The sequence below is a fragment of the Prionailurus bengalensis genome, chromosome C2, assembly GCF_016509475.1.
Source record: "Prionailurus bengalensis isolate Pbe53 chromosome C2, Fcat_Pben_1.1_paternal_pri, whole genome shotgun sequence".
Classification (NCBI taxonomy): domain Eukaryota; kingdom Metazoa; phylum Chordata; class Mammalia; order Carnivora; family Felidae; genus Prionailurus; species Prionailurus bengalensis.
In genome coordinates this window covers 84,466,715-84,491,477 of record NC_057350.1, presented here as the reverse complement: position 1 = coordinate 84,491,477, position 24,763 = coordinate 84,466,715, and the positions used below count along the sequence as shown (strand labels likewise).

The window sequence follows — 24,763 nt, the reverse complement described above, 5'->3', positions numbered from 1 at the left end:
TTCGAGTTCTTGTCACTGTCAACAACCTTGTGTGTAGAGTTCCCCTGGAAAACCCACAGGATACATGTGATTAACCCAGGACAGAATTTGAGCACTTCTAGGTCCTATGGCCAAAATACCATCCATCTAATGCCCCCAATATATCGCCCTGATTCTTATCTGTGGTGAACTTATCTGTGGTAAACTGTGGCCTCCAGAGGTTCCTCCCAACCCCAGGTTCTGTGAGTCAACTGGAATCCGCTTGGGCTTTCTATGGATTTTTCACAGATATTATTGAAATCTGTAGTGAAGTACACTGTTTGCTGCTCCTGGTTCTATAACCACTGAAGAAAATTCATAACAATGAACACTCCTTTGGGCTCCTCACTCTCTGCAGGATCCCTGTAAGCTGAGTGATTGCAGGCATAATAACTGGATGCTATAAGCGCATAATACATTATATTCGGCAACCCCCACGGCTGAGGAGTACCTGCCCTTAACAATGTAAGTAAAGTGATGAGGGTAAAGGCAGGGGCAAGGAGCCACACTGCCGGCATTCGAGTCTTGCTATTCCTTGTCCAAGACACATATTATCAGAGTAATCTCTGTGCCTCACCACCTTCGTCTATAAAATGTGAAATAATGAGAAAGCCTACAGTATAGGGTTGTTATGAGGCTTAATGAGTTAATATATGCCAAGTGTTTAGATCATGGTAAACAGTAAATTTTAGCTATGATTACAGCCACAAAAGAATTTTTTCACGTTCCTTATAAACTTCGGAGAAGTTAAATATTGTAACCAAGGCACCCGGCTAACAAGAGTCACAGTCAAGATTCCAGCTCCCTCGCATTCCTTACACTGTGAAATGTAATGATTTATCTTGGAACAGACACAGTTACTAAGGAATCAGACAAATGTGTCTGAAAATCCTATTAGTGATTTGGTTGAATCCCTACTCAGTGGTTACTATCCAAAACAAAAGTGCAGAATTGTTCTGCAGAATGAGCAAGTTGCCAGGTCAGTGATATCCATTCAGACATGACAAAGTCTGTTTACCCTAGAAGGGTCACTGTCTTTTATGAAATCTTATGTTTGAAAAAGAAAGAGAAGCAAGCTGTCATTCTCACTTTATTTGCTTATAACAAACATATATCCTTTAAAACAATGACAGAGGAGAAAAATCATAGAAGTGAGCATAATTTAGTTTTGGGAAAGAGCCCTAGATGAGAAGTAAGGAGAGCCAAGTCCTGTTTCTAGCTATCCAAAAAGATGACTCCATGTGTGTGAGTGTCTGTTTGTGTCAGCAGGATGTGTGCAAAAGTATGTTGAGTGTGCTTATGCATTTATGTCTATGAGTGTGTGTGTATGTGTGTGCACACAGAAAATTCAAGAAATAAATGCACCAAACTGTTGTCAAGACTTGCTTCTAAAACGTGGAATATGTGACAGGAGACAGAGGAGTGTAAATCATACTAAATGGAGAATTATCAGAAGACCCCATAATTTTCAGATAAATAGAAACAAAAAGGATTTGTTGCCAGAAGACCTGCACAACAAGAAATGCTATAGGTTCTTCAGCCTGGAGAGAAATGACACAAAATGATGATTCAGATCTACAGTAAGGAATAAAAATAACACTGGAAATGCCTGAATAAGAGAGTAGATGTAAAAGACTATATATATAAAATATAACAGACTATACAGAAGAATATACCACAGAGCATGGAAGGAAGCATATGGAGCTATAATGTTGCAAATTTCCTATATTTTACATAAGATGCTATAATATTAGCTCTAAGTAGACTGTGATAAATGAACATAATAATCTCTAAGGAAAATATCTGGGAAAAACAATGCAAAGAGGTATGCTAAAAAGCCAATAAAGGAATTAAAACAGAACACTAAAAATATTTGCTAACGCAAAAGAAAGTAGGAAAGGAGGAACAGAGGAATAAAAAAAATGAGACAATAAACAACAAATAACAAAATTATAGTTCTAAATCCAACTATATCAATAATTATATTGTATGAAAATGGACTAAATACTCCAATTAGAAGGCAGAGGTTAACAGAATGTATTAAAAAGTCAAGACCCAGGTGTCTGGGTGGCTCAGTTAGTTAAGCATCTGACTTAGGCTCAGGTCATGATCTTGCAGTCCAGGAGGTCCAGCCCTACATTTGGCTCTGTGCTGACAGCTCAGAGCCTGGAGCCTGCTTCGGATTCTGTATCTCCCTCTCTCTCTGCCCCTCTCCTGCTCATGCTCTCTCTCTCTCTCTCTCTCTCTCTCCCTCTCAAAAATAAATAAATGAAAAAAAAATTTTAAGCCAAGACCCAATTATATGCTGCCTATAAGAGATATACTTTAAAAACAAGGAAACAGAAGAAAGGAAAAAATATATCATGCAAACACTAAGCACAAGAAAACTGGAATGCTATATTAGTATCAGACAAAATAGACTTCAGGACAAGGAGTATTACTAAAGGAGGGAAGGAGAGATATTTCCTAATTATAAAAGGGCCAATATATCTGGAAGACATAACAATTATCAACATGTAAGTGCTTAATAACAGTTTCAAAATACATGAAGTAAAGAATGATATACATATCATATCCAAGAGCAGTTTATCCTAGGAATGTACAATTGTTTTAATATTTGAAAACAAATCATTGCAATCCACCACATTAACAAATAAAGGAGAAAAACTATATGATTACTTCAATATATGCACCAAAAAGAGCATCTGAAAAAGTCAACAATCATTCATGATGAAAATTCTCATCAAATGAGGGAGAGAAGGGAACTTCCTCTATTTGGTAAAAGGCATCTGTGAAAAACTTACTGTTAACATCACACTTTAAGGTAAAAAATGAATTATTTCCCCTAATACTGGGAAAAGACAAGGTTGTCTGCTCTCACCCCTTCTATTTAACATTGTACTGGAGGTCTTAGCCATTATAATAAGGCAAAGGAAAAAAGCATGAAGTTTGAAACAGAAGAGGCAGAATGTCCCAAATCACAGACGACCTGATTGTATTTTATGCAGAAATATATTATTATTGATAGTTATATATGGTAAGTTCCATTTACTATACACTTAAAAAAAACCATGAAATGGCTAAGACCTCTATACTCAAAACTACTATACTGCCAAATACTATATGATCTCACTCAGATGTGCAATTTAAGAAACAAAATAAATGAGCAAAGGGAGAAGAAAAAGAGAGAGAGGGAGGCAAACCAAGAAACAGACTGTTAACCATAGAGAACAAACTGATGGTCATCAGAGGAGAGAAGGTGGAGACGTGGGGGTTAAATACATGACGGGGATTAAGGTGTGTACTTGTGATGAGCACCAAGTGTTACATGGAAGTGTTGAATCACTATATTGTACACCTGAAACTAATATCATGCTTTATGTTAACTAATTGGAATTTAAATAAAAACTTTTTAAAAAGCACACCAAAAACAAAAACAAAAAAATACTATACTGCCAAGAGAAATTAAAGTAGACCTACATAAATGGAAAGTTAACAACATTTATGAATTGGAAGACTCAATATTGGTAAGACAACAGTTCTCTCCAAATTGATCTCTAAAATGAGTGCAACCTCAAGCATAATCTCAGCAGAAATTGAAACGTGCTTCTAAAACTTAAATGTGAGGCATCCGGGTGGCTTAGTCCGTTAAGTAGCAGACTTTAAAAAAAAATTTTTTTAACATTATTTTTGAGAGGCAGAGCATGAGTAGGGGAGGGGCACAGAGAGAGGGAGACACAGAATCTGAAGCAGGCTCCAGGCTCTGAGCTGTCAGAACAGAGCCTGATGCGGAGCTCAAAACCATGAATGGTGAGATCATGACCTGAGCCAAAGTCAGACACTTGACCAACTGAGCCACCCAGGTGCCCCTAAGGGGCAGACTCTTGATTTCGGCTCAGGTCACGATCTCATGTTTTGTGAGTTCGAGCCCTGCATCAGGCTCTGTGCTGACAGTGCAGAGACTGCTTGGGATCCTCTCTCTCCCTCTCTCTTTGCCCCCACCACCTGCTTGCTCTCTCTCTCTCTCTCTCTCTCAAAATAAATAAAATAAACATTAAAAAATAAAATAAAATTTATATGGAAATAAAAACAATCTAAAACAGACAAAATAGTCTTGAAAAAGAACAAAGTTAGAAGATGTACCCTACCTGATCCCAAGGCTTACTAGTAAGCTATAGTAATGAAGACCATGCAGGATGGGTGTAAGGACTTACCTATTGTTTTAATCTTTCCAAACTTTACCACTCCATTGCTAATAGAATCTTATAAGCATTTTAAAGGTCCTTAATGAAGACTATTTTATGCTGATGTTGTTTGCACATGTATATTATTCCTCTTCTAGACTGTGAGGTCTCCTTGTATCCAGGCACTCAGTTTTTTTACCTAACTCTATAAAGTCTTCAATGCCTGTACTATTCCACATCTGTAGTTTATTTTAAATAATATTTGTCGGGGCGCCTGGGTGGCGCAGTCGGTTAAGCGTCCGACTTCAGCCAGGTCACGATCTCGCGGTCCGGAAGTTCGAGCCCCGCGTCGGGCTCTGGGCTGATGGCTCAGAGCCTGGAGCCTGTTTCCGATTCTGTGTCTCCCTCTCTCTCTGCCCCTCCCCCGTTCATGCTCTGTCTCTCTCTGTCCCAAAAATAAATAAACGTTGGGAAAAAAAAATTAAAAAAAAAAAATATTTGTCAAAACAACAACCATTATGCATCTTAAGCAATCACAATCTCAACCCTCATGAGCACTGATGAAACATAAAGGCACGAAGCTTCCTCTCCAAATAACCTACCCAAGGTGGAGGGCTGGCTGGTTTTCGATGACACCCATTTTGGGGAGGACTCAGGATGAGGGGCCACGGGTTGCACCGGGCGAGTCTGTCTGGCTGCCAGTTTCATCAGACTCATTTGCCTCTTGTGAAATATTTCCTGCACATCACCCAGCTTCTGTAGGACTTCCTGGGCTTTGGCCTGCAGGAACAAAAGCAAATCATGACCAGGTCACTCTGCACTGAGTCTGAGGACATGAAGGATTCCCTTTCTCTTGTCTTCCCCTCCTCCTCCAACCCCACCTCCTTCAGGTGACCCTTCCATCCATATGCAAATCATTGCACAACTTGCCTTGCACCAGAATTATGCTTCTAAGAGTCTGAATCTCTCACCTTATGGGCAATGATCATATCCTTTTCACCACCATATCTCCATGCCTAGAACACTGCCCAACACAGAGTAGTGCTCAGTAAATATATATTGAGTAGATAAATGTTCACTAAGCCATGTCCATTAATAGTAGAAGAGGATAGGGGCACCTGGGTGGCTTAGTCTGTTAAGCTTCCAACTTTGCTTCCCGTCATGATCTCATGATTCCTGAGTTTGAGCCCTATATCAGGCTTACTACTGTCCGCACAGATCCTGCTTGGGATTCTCTGTTCCCCTCTCTCTCTCTGCCCCTCCCCCAATTGCACTTTCTCAAAAATAAATAAAACATTTTAATAAAAAAGAATGAAAATAGTGGAAGAGGATGCCATAGACTATGAATGAAGGGCATCAGGCCACTTTTCTAAACAGGAGGATTTCAAAATAAGAGGTGTATCCTGAATAAAAGCCCTGATGGAGAAAAGAGTTGAAGTGTTCTGGAGGAAAGAGTTGGCTACATCCTGAGGCAGGATCAAGGGAACCACCCAAGGATAAACATTTAAATTTTATTCTGTATGACCCCTTCTCTATAAGTAGTAAAGAAATAAACTGAAAAAAAAATCAGGGGAAAGATGAAACTCACAGACATTCCCATAACTGACTATATGCTCTAAGACAGAGGTTCAAAAGAACTAAAAACAAGACTTGGAGGTCTCCGAGTTTCATCAAGGCCTAAATTCTGCAAAATACGTTTCTTCTGGCCTTGCTTCCAGTATGACATCCCTCCAGCTCTGGTGGGTCAAGGGAAGTGGGTAGTCTTTGTCATGACATCCGTCTCCTGTATGATTTAAACCACCAAAGAAAGGACCCAGAATTAGAAGAACTCCACCACCACAAGCCTTCCAGAGTGCCTAATTCTGAAAGTACAGACTCAGCACACTCAGGGAGGAGGTTGCCACATTTTGCAACTGGAATAGTACATTTGTCTTTTTTGTTTGTTTGTTTTTTAAATGCTTATTTATTTTTGAGAGAGATAGGGTGTGAGAGGAAGAGGCTCAGAGAGAGAGAGGGAGACACAGAATCTGAAGCAGGCTCCAGGCTCTGAGCTGTCAGCACAGAGCTTGATGCAGGGCTTGAACTTACGAAGTCTTGAACTCATGATCTGATGGCTCAGGTCAGAGCCAAAATCGGACGCTTCACCGACTGAGCCATCCAGGCACGCTTACATTTGTCTTTTTTATTCTGGGCCATCTTCTGAGGGAAAGAGCCAAGAGCCCTGAGGGAGGACTGGCACATCAGCTATGGAACAACTGTGGCCTCAGAGTCCTGTCAAGGCTGATGTCTACTCCAAGGTCTAGTGCCGGTCTTACTCCTTGTAGGGTGTAAAATGTGGCTGGTCTGAGTTGAGCTGTGCTCAGTGTAAAATACACACTGGATTTTGAAGACATAGTATGAAAAAAAGAATGTAAAATATCTCATTATTAACTTTGATATTGACTATATATTGAAACAATATTTTGGACATATGTTAAACAAGACATTATTAAAGTTGATTTCACTAGTTTCTTTTTGCTTTTTTAAATGTGGCTACTAGAAAATCTTAAGTCACGTAGAGAGCTTGAGTTATATTTCTATTCAACAGTGCTGGTCTAGACTAGGGATCAGCAAAATTTTTCTGTAAAGGACCAAACAGTAAATATTTCAGGCTTTGCACACTGGTCTCTGTTACAACTACTGACCTCTGCTATTGTACCATAAAAGCTGTCATAGATAATATATACTACATAAATGAATGAGTGTGGCTGTGCTCTGATGAAACTTTATTTCTAAAAGTAAGTGGCAAGCAGCTTTGGCCCACAGGCAGTAGTTTGCTGACCCCCAATCTAAATTAAGGTGGGGCTTGTGTTTAAAAGGTCTCTTCAGAGAACGTGTGACTGGCCTCAGGAAGCTTGCTGTACAGAGGACTGGAGGTTCTGACAACACAGCTATGAGTCCAGATCCCAAAAGAAACCAAATCCCTTTATGTCAGGGTGATAGCAATGTCAGTTTGCATTTTGGAGGGATGGTGATGAGACAGCCCAATGATAAGCGTGAGGAAACGGAAACTGAGACATAGGCATTAACTGCTGCACAAAGATCAAGAAATCTGACTGAAAGAATGTCAAGTTGTTCATGTATGGTATACAGCTCTGATGTGAGGTCAGTGCCACATGCTGGAGCCCAGTGGCTCACCACTTGGACTAGACACGACCTGAATCACCCTTGCCCTTTTGCATCTCTTCCTGAAGATCCCAGGGTAAACCCTGGAAATGGTCAGGTGGTCAGACGAGACCCTAAATTCCTAAACTAATTCCTAGGAATTCCTAAATTCCTAAACTCAGGTGAAGGGGAGCCGGTGCAAGATTAACAACTGCATCTCCTCCATTCCTCTTAACTCTTTTTACTTGCAAATCCATTTTCCATACCACAATCAGAATTATCTTTCCAGGATGTAAGTCTGACCATATAACTTCCCTGTTTAAAAGCCCTGCTGGGGTGTCCTACTGCTTCAGGACAAAGTCCAGACTCCTCATGGAGGAGTCCATGACTCCTCACTGGGCCCTTCATTAATTGACCCTGATTTCCCTCCAGGGGTGGCAGTTACCAAATGCTGGTTTCCAGCCTCTCTGCCTTTGCAACTCTTCTTCCTCCCTCTGCTTTTTCTCCCTTAAAAACTCCTATGTGGTCCAAATTTAGGCATCTTCTCCTATGATGTCTTCTTCTTCTTCAGGCTGAGCTGACCTTTGCCTCCTCTACATGCCCCACTATCCCTTCCATTCCACATGCTCTTGGACCAACACACACTTAGCGGGAACACGTTTGTCTTCCACTAAACTGCCAGCACCTTCATTATGGGCATTGTGACTTTCATTATTGTATTCCCAGAATAAAGCACAAACTGGATTCCCAGTGAATATTTATTTTTTTTAATTTCTGTTCTTTTTTTAAAAAATGTTAATTTGTTTATTTTGTGAGAGAGAGAGAGAGAGAGAGAGAGAGAGAGAGCACGCTGTCAGTGCAGAGCCTGACTCTGGGTTCCATTTCAAGGAACTGTGAGATCATGATCTGAGCCAAAATCAAGAGTCTGACGCTTAAACGACTGAGCCACCCAGGTGCCCCCTGCCCCACACAGTGAATATTTAAAGAATTGAATTTTACTACTTGTTACTGCGATTGTTTAATTACCTAAACTGGGCAGTGAAAGCAAAGGAGGGAGAAAAATAAAAAACAGCAGCACCAAGAGGATAGTGCAGAAAGGCACTTGAAGAGCCTCAGACAGACAAGGTGGCTGCTACAAGAACAGCAGTTTACCATAATTTACCATGATTTATCACTTACCATGATGATTACCATGTCTTAAATGTAACAGATTCAACTGTTTAGACATGGAGTACTAGTGTTTTAGAAATAAATTTTATTTTTTCTAATAGTTTTAGAATTACAAAAAAATTACAAAATAGTACAGAGAATTCCCATATAGATCATCCAGTTTCCCCTATTATTAACAGTTTGCATTAGTATGGTACATTTCTTACAACTAATAAAACATTATTGATATGTTATTTTCAGTATTAAAATTATTATAATTAAAATAATAATAATTAAAATTACTATAATTATTATTAAATAAAAGTCCATACTTTATACTTAGATTTCCTTAGTTTTACCTAATGTACTTTTCCGTCCAGGGTCCTATCCAGGATACCAACTTACATGTAGTTGTCATGACTTTTTAGGCTCCTATTGGCTGTGTCAATTTCTCACCTTTTCCTGATTTTTGATGACTTTGACTATTTTGAGGAGTATTGGTCAGATACTTTGTAGCATGTTTCTCAACTGGGATTTATCTGATGTTTTTCTCATGATTAGACTGGAGTTACAGGCTTTGGGGGTAAGACCACGGAAGTAAAGTACCATGTTCATCCATCATATCAAGGGTACATCGTATCTATTTAACAACACTGTTGATATTGACCTTGGTCACCTGGCTGAGGTCCTGTGTGTAAAGTCACTTCACTTTTGTTTCTCCTTCTCTGTTCTATACTCTTTGAAAGGAAGTCACTATGTACAGCCCACATTTAAGGGTTGGAAAACTATATTCTACCTCCTCAAGAGCAAAGTATCTACATAAATAATTTGGAATTCTTCATAGGAGATTAGTCTCATCTGCCCCATTTATTTATTTATTCCATCATTTATTCATATCAGAATGGATTCATGGATATATAATTTCTTTGGGGCTGTAATCCAATAGTACTTAATTAATTTTGTTGTTCTAACTGTTCTAGCATTGGTCATCAGTTCTTTTCAGTTGTTGCCTATATCCCATCACTATGGTTTGTTGTTTTATTTTTAGTAGTTCAGTCCGGCACTACAAGATGCTGTAAGATCACCTTACGTATTTCCTGCCCCAGCCCTAGAATCAGCCATTTCTCTAAGAAGCCTAGGTCTCCTTTACTGAAGAATGGTATTAGAAACCAAGATCTCGGTGATAGGTGTGCTTATTGGCGCTGGGGGGTCTCATTGCTTCTAGGCTATCTCAACTGTATATGTATATGTATATGTATATATACATATATATGTATATGTATATATGTATATATACATATACATATATCTACATCTACATATACATATATCTAGGAATATTTTTATATGTATAGAGTACCAGTTTTGACAATAAAGTCATTACTTCTCAGTGGACAAAACTTTCTTTGACACAACAGGATATTTAAATTTTACAACGTAAAATTTTATTCCAAACCAAAAGAAATAAAGATGGACTTTGGAGATGTTTTAATCCATTTGACCTACAGGATTTTTTGAAAAATATTTCTCTTGTAGTCCTCTCCTTCCTTCATGTTTCTGCATATTTCCCAGAGGTGGTTTATTAAGTTTTATTCATTTCCTGGTAGGTGGTATGGTTAGAAAATTCACTGAAGTTGGGCAGCACAGCAGCTGTGGCTACAAATCTCCCTGGTGGACCTGATACACCTATTTGAGCAACTAATGGAGTTGGAGCTGGGTGAAACAGATCTGCCTTAGGAATCTGACCTGGAGCTACCAATACTGGGTCTGCAATGTAGAACCTACACCAGATGGGCCTTGTCTTTGTTCCTTCTGCAAGGAAGTAGAAGGATCTTTGTGTTAGGGGAGGGTATCTGCCTACACATCCCCCACCCCTTACCAAGATCACAGCTTACCACCAAGAGGTTTAAGGGAAAGAACATCATTAACATACAACTCCATACTGAGCTACCCCCACTGTAATCTGCCCACTCTGTCACCTGCCTTCCCACTTGTTCAATAAATATAAATTGCACACCAGGCAAAGGTTAGGCACAAGAATGCAGGGGTGGATGAGGCTCCTGCCCTTCAGGAGCTCCCAGAGTAATAAGCAAGACAGACATTTAAAATAAATAAGTAGATGGGAAGCCTGAGTGGCTCAGTCCATTAAATGTCTGACTTGATTTTGGCTCAGGTCATAATCTCACAGTTCATGAGTTCAAGCCCTACATGGAGCTCTGCACTGAAAGTGGGGAGCTTACTTGGGATTCTCTCTCTCCCTCTCTCTCTGCCCCTCCTCTCTCTCTCTCTCTCTCTCTCTCTCTCTCTCTCTCTCTCAAAATAAATAAATAAACTTAAATAAAAATAAAATAAATAAATAGAGATGACTGAGTGGCTTAGTCAGTTGAGGATCTGACTCTTGATTTCAGCTCAGCTCATGATCTGAGTGTCATGAGATTGAGCCCAGCATCGGGCTCCACACTGAGCATGGAGCCTGTTTAAGATTGTCTCTCTCCCTTTGCGCCTCTCCCCTGATGGCTGTCTCTCTCCCTCCCGCTAAAATTTAGAGGAAAATTAATTTTCCTCTAAAATTAAATTAATTAATTTTTAAAATAAATAAGTAGAATGTAGTGTGGTATACAACATGTTACAGCAAAGGCTCTTAGCCTGAATTCATGGATGGGCTTTAGGGCATCTCATAAAATTAATTATAAAAGTTACATATGCTGGATATTCCCTATTTGTCACTCTACTACGTCTTCTTTTCCCTGCTTTGTGTCCCAGGAAGCTGACCTGTATGGACTCTGTTGGATAGGCTCACTTGCCTATGGGCTTTTAGTTGGTTTGGCCAAAGGGAAGCACTACCTGGACATCCAAGAGAGGGAGAGAGGAGAGTAGGGATATATATTTCTCCATTAATAGTTGCATTCCTCTGCCCAAGGCCACAACCCTTACTAGGTGCCTGTCACAGTCACAGTTACAGTGCTTCTTGGGTTGCCCTTTGCTCTTTAGGCTTATGGGGTAACTGCTTCCATTTTCTTGCTAGCCCCAGGGACCTTCACCATCCTTATTGGGTTCCCTAAATCCTGCCATATCTTTGTAAAAAGTGCCTATATCAAACTCTCTTTAATCACTTTGAGTATGCAGGTCCTGAAAGTATATGAATCAGATTCCATGACTCAAAAGAGGCCCGTGACTCAAAGAAGTAAAGAAGGTGTTACTGAAGAGATACATACAAGGTGGTGGGAATCTCAGAGGAAGGTGTGCCATACAGAATTCTGCTGACTTCACAGAGGAGTGCTCCTCTCAAAATGCAAATCCAATCAAGTTATTCCCCTGCTTAAATCCTTCAGTGGCTTCCCACTGTTCTTAGAATAAAGACCAAACTCCTTAAGATGGCCCACAAAGCCCACCTCATCTGCCCCTCTCTTATCTCACCCCAAACACCCTTCCTTTGCTCTCTGTACTCCAGTCACCCTGACCTTTGGGTTCTGCACTTGTAACAGACTCCCTTCAGGCCTGTGTCCTCTGCACATGCTGTTACTTCTAATCTGGAAAGGCTCCCCCATCATTTCTACACATTCTCCAGGCCTTGGCTCAAGTATTCTCAGTCCAGGTCAAGTTTTTCTATCATATGCTCAGCAGGATCCCAAATCCCTCCTCCAGAACACTTATCTTAACCTGTAACACATTCTTATGTTTTGTGTTTGACATTTATTAATGTCAGCCTCTCCTATTAGGTTCCATCAGAGATGAAACCGTGTCTATCATTGCCGTGCCCTCAGCACAGTATGTGTGTATCAGAGATGCTGATGAGTATTTGTAGAGAAACGAATGACTGAGAGTAATATTTGGGTGAGACCATGAAGGGTATTTGCCAGGAAGCACAGACCAAGAGTCTAAGAGGCCACCTCAGAACACAGGAATTGGTGGACCTGCTCAGTACATCCTACCCGGACTTTCTTAAGCAATAGTCAAAAGGCCCCCAGTGCTTCTTTCCAACCACAAGATTAAAATAACCCAGAAACATTACCTTTAGGTCAAGGGTGAGTATCAACTCGAACTGGCTGTAAAACTCCATGTGGCTGGGCAAGTGGTACTCCTTCGCAGTGCCCAGGAATGCCTCAATGTCGTTCAAGGCAATGTCAACTCCCTCTCGTGACTGGCACTTGTCTACAGCTTGGGAAGCCAAAAGGTAGATTCCTGCTTCACACCATTGGCTGACCTTTTCAAAAGAAACACAGTGCCCTATGCAGTCAGCCTGACCACAACCCTCAGGAGGTCTGGGCTCATCTGTGGTCTAGAAGGATCCTAAGACAACAGGAAATTGTCATGGGACAACATAAACTTCAGAGGTCTAACCACTGTCAATGCAACTACAAGGTGGACAAGCCCAAACTAATTTTACATCTGTCCACATTTCAGGAAAGTCATCCAGTCAGTAAAAAAGAATCGTATAAACATTCTTCTCTCTTCCACAGACAGTAATTGCTACATCTCCAAAAGGAGAGAGTCAGGTATTCCTAAGTTTGGTTTAACTGTGGAGAAATATAACCAATGACTTTTCAGGTTTACATTCTAGGCCATTCATTGTGCATCCTAACTGGTTACGAGACCATAGGGTGACAAATGAGACATTAGACCTGGACTCTACACGTCTTCCTAGGGAAGGGAACATCCCTTTTAACAAAAACACTACTTTTCTCTGTCCACATTTGCATTTACTGGTATTTGTCTTTCCTAGGGAAGCATCGAAGAATGCAAAGCTTTGTAACTCACAACAGCAATACTCAAACTTTTTCCAGAATGCTGGGATGAAGTCAGATAGGTGATGAATTCTAACAATTTAATTTTTTAAAGACTTAAACAGAAAGACAGGGACCCTTGTGCTGCCAGAATATTTATGTATAAAGAGGCTGCCAGTGCAAGCACATCTGCATTTCCATTTACCATGTGACCTGAAAAGCTACGTAAAATAACTAAACAGGGGGAAAAAGAACAAAAGGGAGCACTCCAGAGTAGTTATCTCTAAGTGGGAAAATTATAGGCAACTTAAGTTTGTATATTTTTCCCTAAATTCCTTATGCTGAATGTGTACTACTTTTAGAATAACAAAACAAAATAAAGATATTTAAAAATTAATGATTACCAATGTGTAGGGATAAGGAGGGGGATGGCATGTGTAGATGCCCATAAGAAACTTTTTTCCTTCTCCTTCCTACATTTTTGGATTTTCAAAATAATATAAATCATGCTTTAGTATATAATGTGAAAACTTTCTCTTAAAACATACCTAGATCTGCAGAAAACATTAAGCTGGGGTCTTCTGCAGAGTCACAGCAGATGCTTGTTCTCCCAGACACACACACACACACACACACACACACACACCAGCATTAGGTTATTATCTCTAGAGCAGATATGGAGTAAGAAAAACAGCAGCTGATCCTGCAGAGTTTAGCACACAGGACAGACTATGCACCAGGCCCTTAGGAGCCACTTGCTTCTGGAACAGCTGTATTTCATTGATACTAAAATCCCTTTGGCATTGGGATGATATAAACAGCCTGGGTGAGTGGCCCTGGCCATCAGAGAGAAACAGTAATGGGAATGGAGCATGCTGACTCATGGCCGTGAGCCACATGCTGCCTGCAAACAGCTGACAGGGAAGGCTCCAGAAGTCACTGCCCCTGCTGACCGGGCACCTGCCTCAGAGATCACCACTGAAGGGCACCAGAGCTCCACCCATTCCCTGTGAGCCCTCTGCACACAGTGTTGCTGTCTAATCTAGGGAGCCTCGGGTTTGGAATTTGGCAGTCCTGACTTCAAATCTGCAATCCCCTATTTTTACCCCAGGTATGTCGTAAGCAGTCACTTATCCCAGAGTTTCTCGGTGTTGTCCCTGTACCACCTGCACCAGAATCACCTGGGGACTTGGCGGAAATACTGATTCCTGGGCATCATCCTAGACTCACTGAATCTGAGTCTTCAGAATGGTACATTAGAGAATCTGCAATTATAGCAAACTGATTCTCATGTATTAAATGTTGTGAACCATTGACTTCACCATGATGGATATCAGTTTCTGCCTCTGTAAAATAATGCCATTAATACTTTCCTCACAGGTTGTCTTGAGGATTAAATAGATGACATAATTATACTTCTGGCAGGAACATAGTAGGTACTCAATAAACGGCAGGTAGGAGTGTATAATGGTCATTATTAATTACTTCAGTTTCTCCAAAAGGATTAATAATCTGATGCCTATATATGAGAAGCACTTTGCAAATATAGTGCTTGGTTCTCTGTCTGAAGGGGAATCAAGAAATGTCCCATGGGCCAAAACACGCTCTAAGTCCAGGTCTACACAGAGGAAAATGAATGTTAGTTCATTCTAATGGGATATGGTGGGATGGTGGGGGCACTTTTACCTCCAATGCCTCTATGACCTAGAATCTTCACAGCTTTTAATGCCTCTTGAGCACTATTTCATAAGAAGTACATTATCCTCTCAGCAATATTGTGGGGCAGGGAGGATGAGCATGATTAAGACTGTTTTGCAGAAAATTTAGCAAACATCAGGTCATGGCTTTGCTGTGCTCACCTTGTCCAGTTGTCTATGCAACTCCAAGGACTTTTCTAAAATGTCATATTTTTTCTTGTTTTCATTGATGAAGTCATCGCAGAGGTGCCTGAGCTCTACACACCTGGGTCGGATGGAGTCTGCCGCATAGTGGTGGCTTTGGATGAGCTGGTCCCCAATTACTGCAAGCAGCTGGGCCTTTTCCAAGGGCTCCTGTGAAGTAAACGTCCAAACCAAGCATCAGAAGCCAGGTCATGGTGAGGCTGATATTTGCCAACCGTGTGCTCCAAATCAGGAACAACTTAGGGAGATGTTGATTCAGGTCTTAAGCTGAGAGTCGGAGCTGGGGAACCTGGGAAAGCTCTGTGGCAGTTTGAAGTCTCCAGGAAGTCTAGCCTAGTCCAGGGTCACCTGCACCTTGAAGAAGAGCAAGCCATTCATTCAAATGTTTGTTGAGTTCTGGGTGAGGCACTGAGACTCTAGTGGTAACAAGCCATGATTTTCAGTCTAATGGAGAACTCAGATTATTAAATAAATTATACCTGTAATTCAATTATTACAACTGTGATAAGTTCTTGGCAGAAGAGCATGAAGTGTTATACTAACCAGAACTGGAGACTCTGAATTCTCCTGTAAACTAAATGGAAAAGTAAAAGGATCAGACATGTGACATGAGGAGAGAGTAGAGTTAGCTGAATTTGGGAAACTGGTAAAGATCTGGTTTGGACAACTCTGAGGGATCATGAAACTTTAAGAAATATGTTTATCTAAACCCCTTCATGTGACTCACAGGATCCCACTCTGCTCTGAATTCATCTGACCAGAAACCACGCCTCCTACCTCTCCCTGCATGGCTTGCTTTGTTCTAACCACGTGTGCCATGTTTTTCTGTTTTTAATTCATTCATCACATATTACTGAGGACCTTCCAAATGCCAAACACTGTCATGTTAGGGGTTTGGTGGTAAAGCAGCTAAAATCCCTGCCCTAATGAAGCTTACATGTTAATAGAACACACAGGCAATAAACAATTAGATATGTAGATTATATAATATCTTAATTGGTGATGAGTGCTATAGAGAAAGATCAAATCAGGAGAGAAGGGCAGGGAGTGCTGGTAAGGAGTTATTTTAAGTAGGATGGTGAGAGAAGAAGGCACTGAGAAGGTGCTATCCAAGTGGTGCCAAAGCGTTAGCATAGCAAGACAGAGACCACTGTCCTTGCAAGGCCTGTTTGTAAGGTTAGGCCTTGGGTGCCATCTAGGAATGTCAGGAGGGTTCCTGCCATCCCCTGATAAGAATGGCTCACTGTGCCATTTGTACAAACAACATGCTTTACACTAAACCCCTGCTTTCTTTCTGGGAGTAGAGAATTCTGGTATATGCCAGGCAGAAGATACCTATGTGACCAGCCCCCAATAAAAACTGGGCACTGAGCCCCGAATGAGCTTCCCTGATAGACAACATTTCACAATAGTGTCACAATCCTTTGCTGGGGGGATCATCTGACGGGACTCCACTGGAAAAGGAATTTTGGAAGCTTGTATCTGATTCCCAACAGACTTTGCCCCATGCACTTTTCCCATGTTGATTTTGCTTGGTATCTTTTCACCGTAATAAATCATAACCACGAGTACAATTATGTGCTGAGTCCTATGAGTCCTCCTAGCAAATCTTCAAGTCTGAGTGTGGCCCTGGGAACCCCTGACACAGAAAAGTCAAGGCCTGAGGTGAGGAACAACCCATGCTGTACTTGGTAGGAACATGTTTGACATATTCACGCAGCAGGAGGAGGCCACCTGGAACAGAGGAAGCAAACAGGAAAGAAGTAGGAGACATAATCAGAAGAAAGAGGGAGACTGGATTGGGGAGGGCCCTGCTGCCACTGTGAGCACTTCAGCTTTTACTCATCATGATGTGGGAAGCACTGGAGGGTTCTGAAGAGAGGATCTCATTCATATTTTTAAAAGGATGGCTCCTGCTGTAGTGTTGAGAACAGCAGAGAAGAGGCAAAGCAGCAAGGCCAGCTGGTGTCTCCTGTAGTAATCCAGGTAGGAGGGATGGTTTAAACAAGGCTGGCAACCAAACTAGCCCCTGTCTCAGGGTCCTTCCCTTGGATGCTTCTCCCAGGTTGGCTCACCTCCTCACAGGACCTTCCCTGATTACTGAATCTAAGTCACTCCCGGCAACACATCCACCCAGGCCCTCTCTCTCACTTCGTTTTCTTTTTTTTTTAACAGCACTTGACCTCTACCTGAAAGTATCTTCTTTGTTTACTTTAACATATGATTCTCTCATACTCCACCCACCACTACCAATACGTAAGTTCCATGAAAACACTTAGAAGCACCTCATAAATATTTGATCAATAAAATGTTATTAGCCAGTGAACTAGAAGATATAGTGATATACTTGGCTGGAATTGTGTGAAAAAACATTGACCCGTGAGTCAACACAGATGACTTCCATGCTTCCAAAGGTCTCCAGGAGCTGACAGGCCATGTGCACCCTCGTGACTACGTTAAGCATTCCAGTAAGATGCATTTGCCCTAGTTTAACTTTTTATAGTAGCACAAGGAGTTATGATGACTCCAGGTGATGACCCTGCCCCTCTCTCAACTTACAGTGGTTTATGGTTTCAACAGTCTCAAAAACACTGCCCCTTTCCTGGGCCAGTCATTCACCAAACTCTGCAGAACCCATATCCTTCTTAACAACTTCGTCGAATTCTGAGCCCTTCTCCAGGGCAAGAACTGTCTGTTCTTGCCTTCCTGCTTTCTGACCAGGACAGCTGGTCTCTTTGTTTTCCTTCAGGCTCTCCTTCAAATCATGCTCCATAATTCTGATGAAACAGCAACTCTATTATAGCGTCTCATCATGTCTACATCACTGCAACACCTCAAAACCTTCCCTGGATCCCCACAGTCTTCATGAGAAAAGTTCAAACTTCTAAGCAATGCAGAGGGCCTTTCATTACCTGGTCATGCCTGTGCCTCTCCCTCCTCCATCTCCTCACCCCCAACTGTAACCCAACTAATGACCTGTTCATAGTTCTCCAAATATTCAGGCAGCTTTGGGCCTCCATGCCTTCTCTGCTTGCTCCCTCTGCCTAGAAAGCCCCATCCTTCCCTCACCACTACCCCGCACCCCCCCAACTCACCTCCTGATACACCTACACTCCTCTGGAGCTAACTGTACCTCACCCATCAGAGTTCACCTTCTCCATGAAGCTTTCTCTAACTCCACCATTTAATTTTGATGCCTCTCCTCTGTGCTCCTATAACACTCTGTGCCTTTCTTGATCAGAGCACATACTTCACTATATTGTGATCACTGATCTATTGCCTGGGCTAATGCCGCAGACCCTTGTGAGCATGAACCAGCTCTTATTTAGCCTAAAACGTGCCATGAGGAACATATTAGGTACTTAGGAATAAATGATTGTTGTACAAAACAAAACTGAGTAATGATATGGGAATAAAGTGACACAAATCAAGCAGTAGCTATTTAAAAGAACTCAGGTTTGGGGCGCCTGGGTGGCGCAGTCGGTTAAGCGTCCGACTTCAGCCAGGTCACGATCTCGCGGTCCGTGAGTTCGAGCCCCGCGTCAGGCTCTGGGCTGATGGCTCAGAGCCTGGAGCCTGTTTCCAATTCTGTGTCTCCCTCTCTCTCTGCCCCTCCCCCGTTCACGCTCTGTCTCTCTCTGTCCCAAAAATAAATAAACATTGAAAAAAAATTTAAAAAATAAAAAAATAAAATAAAAGAACTCAGGTTTAAATACCCAGTGCATTTGGTCTGCCCAGCAAAGGCCAGATGGTCACCACTGCATAGAAAAGGTCAGAGTGCTAACTCCTCAGGCAGTGATTTTTAACTGTTTTGCTCACTGTAGTGTCCTCACAACTTAGAAGAGCACTTGGTATATAGTAGTAGAAGATCAACAAATATTTGCAAAATGAATGAAGAATGAATGAGACACTCTTACTAGAACTGCTCAGCCACTGCAGGTTGAACATAGGAAACATTCCGTAGCACAGTTTGCCCCCACTACCTCTGTGACGTTAACGAAAATAGCTAATATTCAGGGAGACCTTACTATAGGCCAGGCACTATTCTGAATGCTTAAGTTGACTGTTTCTTTTACTCCTTACCACAGACCCTTTGACATAGGCCCTGTTTAACAAAAGGGAAGTAGAGGCACAAATGGTCCAAAGTGACCCAGGTAGGAAAGAGAAGAGCCAGGTTTCAAACTCAAGCAGTCTGGCTCCAGAATCTAGTTCTGACCAACACACACAGAAAAATGGCTGCATTTGTTCTGCCTAGGCTTAGAGACCTCATTTGGCTGATCAAATTCTGATTTTCATTGGGTTTATCAACCTGTCTGATTCTAGTCAAATACAGAAACGTGAAAACTTCGCAAGGAAGTCTGTTGCCTTTTTTTTAAAGTCCAGCTGCCAAATTTATTATGAATAGCACAAATTTGGGGTGCCTGGGTAGCTAAGTCGGTTAAGACTCAGACTTCAGCTCAGGTCATGATCTCCTCACTTGTGAGTTCCAGCCCCACATTGGGTTCTGTGCTGACGGCCTGGAGCCTGCTTCAGATTCTGTGTCTGTCTCTCTCTGCCCCTTCCCTGCTCACACTCTGCCTCTCTCCCTCTCTCTCTCTCTCTCAAAAATAAATAAACAGTTTAAAAATTAAAAAAAAAAAAAAGAATAGCACAAGTTTTCTGGGCCTAGGAAACTTCGCCACAGGAAATTTCCCAAGTGCTTTGTAGTGATCACAGCCTGCCCTTTGCTTGGCATGCAGCATCTCACCCTTCAGAACTGTTCTTAAAACACCGAGATGTTGGAAGAGAGGTGTGAATAGGAGGTCCAGATGGGCCTTGGGAAAAGATCCATACATACAGCTCAGGAGCCACACTGGATGGCTAGAAGATCACTGTACTGAAATGAATGGGTAATAATAATAGCTTCCAGGTTCTGATCATCTACTATTCTCCAGGCACTCAATCCTTATGAAATCTCTACCTCATTTCATCTTCACAGGGAACAGGAATGATTATTAACAGTTTATAAGATGAGGGGATGTGTTCGGAAAGACTAAGAAACTTGACTAAGGGCACACAACTGGTGGTTGTTAGAGCAAAGATTTTAATCCACTCCTGTCTGGCTCCAACGCCTGTGTCTTGTCGCCTCCTAGCCCTCTTGGCCTCCTTGCATGTGCTATAAATGATGGCTGCACAGCCATGACTGTTAAATCCTTCAGGTGCCTTCAAAGAACTTTGCTGTAACCCACCCCCCCACACACACACAAACTGCAGCTTTTTAGTCTATACACCTTCTGCTGAAGAAAATCCAGTGAAAACCCACCAAAGTAAAAGAAATAATGAGAAAGAAATGGCTGAAATCTGGTGTTCTGAACACAAGCCAGCTTGTCATCTTTGAGATGCCAAGAATTCCAGAATGCTAGATGGTCAAGTTGCAGCATATAATTCAGAAACCCTTATTGTAATAACAGCTTATTTTTCCCCATATTCTACTGCTATGACAGATGAAAGTGTCTACTGTGAAAGAAAATGATGAGAAAGGGTGATGCTCTGTGTCAAGGAACCCAGAATGAACCCACAGATAATGGCCTAGGAATGGAATATACATATGGAGAAGTGGGCCAGATGAAACAAGAAAGGCAGAAAGTTAATGGCTGTTCAAACTGAGCGTACACATGGGAGTTCATTGTACTAGTTGATCTACTTTTGTGTGTGTTTGAAAATTTCCATTAAAAAAAAAAGCCATGCCCCTCCAGCTAGATTTATATCCCTAGAAGGTTACTGATCTGGGTTCCAAGCCTTCTTGAACACGTACTGTAACTGCTGGCCCCTGGATGTGTGGGGAGAGGTCAAGGCTGAAATCAGGTTGGTTCCCCTGTCCTGTCCTTGTCTGCTCCCTGATGACCCATCACCAAGTGCCCCGACATGCCTTACAGCCAAAACCCTAGAGTAAATTCTACTTTTAAAGAAGTAAGAGTAGGGGCTGAAACCACCACTGTTTCTCAGAATTATAAACGAGCACTCAAAAGATTACCAAACTGTCAAACCAGACAAAGGTAAAAGAATCGGTTCAGTAAGCACGTGGCAGGAGTCTGGTCAGTGAGTTGGCTCAGAGGTTACCCATGAGGATGATATCACTGTACAGAATAAGGAAGTTGGCAACAACCCAGATATTAGTGAGTGGCTATGCCAGGAGGGAAGGTGACCCCTGAGTACTGAGTGAAGGATAAACCCAAGCAGGTTTTGGTAGACTAGCCAGACATCACCTTGTTCCTTTAACACTTTGCAGGACAAATGGAAAGGCTACCCAAGCCTTTATCATCTGAAGAAACACTGCCTCTTAGAAGTCTGAGGGAATAGGGGCGCCCGGGTGGTGCAGTCGGTTAAGCGTCCGACTTCAGCCAGGTCATGATCTCGCGGTCCGTGAGTTCGAGCCCCGCGTCGGGCTCTGTGCTGACAGCTCAGAGCCTGGAGCCTGTTTCTGATTCTGTGTCTCCCTCTCTCTCTGCCCCTCCCCCGTTCATGCTCTGTCTCTCTCTGTCCCCAAAATAAATAAACGTTGAAAAAAAAAAAAAAGAAGTCTGAGGGAAGACAGTTAAAAAGGTCCTGGTTATGATAGGATAGCTTTTTTGGTTCATCTAAAGGCAGAGAAATAGGTCTACTGTATCCCTTGGAAAATAAGTTAAAATCTGGATAAGTAAGGCACAGGATGGGTAAAACGAATGTGCCTGGGCTCTGCAGGTCATCTGCAGTGGGTTAGTCTACCTGGTTCAGATACTTTGCCCATGAAAGATGAATCATGGGTTCACAGAGCATTCCTGTGTCCCATGACCATGCTTCCCTAGCTCTAATCAGCGGCCTCTAAAGTATGTACCAAAGATTGCAAGTCCAAGGAGGTAGGCAGAAGAGAGAAAGTGGTTACAGTCATGCAGATCCAGCCAACCCAGCAGTGATTTAAAGCCCAACCCAGACTATCCTCCAATGGATTCCACTGAAATAAAACCCAATCCTCATCATCATCACTCTCACCTTGTTCCTTTATGGCTCACTAAGTTCCAGACACATTCCTTGAACTCATCAGCCTAATTCTTGCCTCAAAAGCTTCATACTGAGACTTCTCTGCCTTGTATGCTATTCCCCAAATCTTTGCAAGGCTATCCAGAGCTCAGTTCAAAGGACACTTTCTCAGAGAGACCTTTCCTGACTACCTGGGCTAAAGTAGCACCGCCAGTCACTTATATCCTGTTATTTTCTTCATACCATTTGTCATTATCTGACATTAGTATTTGATTACTTTTTACTTGTTTCTCTCTCTCTCTCTCTCTCTCTCTCTCTCTCTCTCTCTCTCTCTCTGTCTCTCTCTCTCTCTCTCTCTCTCCCCAGCAGAATGTAAATTCAGTGAGAGCAGGGTCTTAACTGCCTGGTTTGCCACCATATCCATGGAACCTAGGATAAGGAATACCTGGTAATGAATGAACTCCTTCAGGTCAGTAGCTACTTTCATTCATATATATGTTATGACCATATTTTTCAAACCCAAAATATAAGGACTGAGCTTGGTGAGGCTTTTTCCCCCTAATATATGAATGTATATAAGTGAAAATACATAGTAAAATAATGAGTTCTCTTGAAAAGAACTGAAATTACATAAAATTGGGACTGTCTTGGGGAATCTGAGATAGTCATTACACACACAAAATTCAATGTTTCCACTGCTTGACAAATGTTTCTGATCACTCATGCCTACAGCACTAAAATGTTTAGCTTCAAATGATCACTGATAACAGAAGGAGTACTCACAGGGAAGGATGAGATTCCTGAGTGAGAGTCTGGGTATACAGGTGGGTCCATGTATTCACATATGTGCAGAAGCACCCCCAGCTCAGAATCCACAACTGATAGCTCTTAGGGTCAGAGTGAACCTGGTTTGTATTTGTTACTTCTCCTTTGGCAGGAGGGGTATGTTTCTAACTATAATGTGCATGTCAGTCACCTAGGAATCTTATTAAAATGCAGATTATGATTCTGAGGTGGGGGGGCGTGCCTTATATTCCATATTTCTAACAAGTTCTCACTCAGGTGACATCTATGCACTGGCCAGAGGACCACACTTTTTGAAGCAAATCTCTAATATTACAAAATTACCATCTGGAAAACATGCATATAGATTAGCTCAGAAAGGAAGTGCTAATCATCAAGGACATAGTCCCCAAGAGACAAAAATATAGAGAATCTAATTTAAGAATAGCAGAAAAGAACTTCTCTGGAAAGAGAGGACTCGGCTTTCTTAATTTGTAATAACCCAAATTTGTAAGGACTTGAAATAGAATCATTCCTACCTGCTGACTTGTGTGCAGATCTGGGAAACTGTCTAATGCTGGTATGAGAATTGTGAAACACATATTCTTTTACAAGTTTGATATTGACAACTTTTGGGGCATTTGAAAGGAGAAAGCTTTGCCAGCTCTGTGTAGCAGCAGAACTGATGCGGAGCAATTTCCTCCTTCTCACCATTCTGCTTGTTATAAAACTAGTTGGTTTTTTTTTTCTGGTTTCCCCTTTTCAAGTTTCCCCTCCTTACCACCAACTCCCACCCCTACATCCTGCCAGTAGATAATGTGCCCACTATGACCTTTCCTCCCGTTGCTTCTGTACCAGCAGGCAAGTCTACTGGAACCCTCCCCCTACCTGGCAGTGTGGTGACTGGAAAGGTAGGATTTGGGCATTCCTGTGTCCTTCAGCGACCTTCCAACAATCATGAGTGGACATGATCTGTCACTGCCCTCAGCAATTTCCTTCCCAGTCCATAAAAACAGCAAAAAACAAACCTGGCCTTTTCCTTCCAGTTTTTTGTGTTCCTTAAGAAGTTGCTCCACACGTATCACACTGTCTCCGATGTCTGTAAACTCTGCTTGCTCTGCCAACAAATTGTCCAGGGCACGCTTAACCTATAAGACACATTAGAACATCCAGAAATAAGCCATGAGCACCTCTCTGGAGGTATAGGTTTGTATATTCGAAGAAAACTTGAAAATCCAAACAGGATTCAGGACTTTTATGTATCTACATATACATTTTTTTTTAAGTTCATTAACTTTTAGATTAAGCTTGGGGCAGGGATGGAAAGGGGAGTTTGGTGTTGAGATACATGTAGATGAAATAGTAAAACCACCTTTACAGATTATCAATCAAAAAGAAAGATAAACCTTGGGGTGCCTGGGTGACTCAGTTAGTTAAATGTCTGACTCTTGGTTTCGGCTCAAGTCATAATCTCATGGTTTGTGGATTTGAGCTCCTCATTGGGCTCCATGCTGACAGTGCAGAGCCTTCTTGGGATTCTCTCTTCCTCTCTCTGCCCCTCCTCCCTTCTCTCAGCCCCTCCCCCTGCTTGCTTGTATTCTCTAAATAAATAAACAAACAAATAAACATTTTTAAAAAGGAAGATAAACCATACACAAAATGTCATGTATGTCAACAGGAAAATGGGATTCTAGAACATTGCTACCCCACTGAAAAAGGAAGAAGAGAATGATCAATGAGGAAGCAAGAATATAAGGAGGGGGCTGGGTTAGTGAGGACACTCAATATCCATAGTCCAAGGGGGAAGAGAGAACCAAAAGTCACTGAACCATGAAAGGAAGTTCTATTACACAAGAAAATAACA

The 24,763-nt window shown here is 41.8% G+C and overlaps 1 protein-coding gene across 1 annotated transcript in view; it reads right to left on the bottom strand.

Annotated features, from left to right (window-relative positions):
* The window catches only part of MCF2L2 (MCF.2 cell line derived transforming sequence-like 2), a 267,297-nt gene that overhangs the window by 119,165 nt on the left and 123,369 nt on the right, over nucleotides 1-24,763 (bottom strand). Inside the window, exons 10-13 of the mRNA XM_043594796.1 lie at nucleotides 23,928-24,047; nucleotides 15,079-15,270; nucleotides 12,508-12,699; nucleotides 4,805-4,982 (exon numbers count right to left, since the gene is read on the bottom strand). Of these exons, the coding sequence (XP_043450731.1) occupies nucleotides 4,805-4,982; nucleotides 12,508-12,699; nucleotides 15,079-15,270; nucleotides 23,928-24,047 (682 nt within the window). The remainder of the gene's footprint in view (nucleotides 1-4,804; nucleotides 4,983-12,507; nucleotides 12,700-15,078; nucleotides 15,271-23,927; nucleotides 24,048-24,763) is intronic.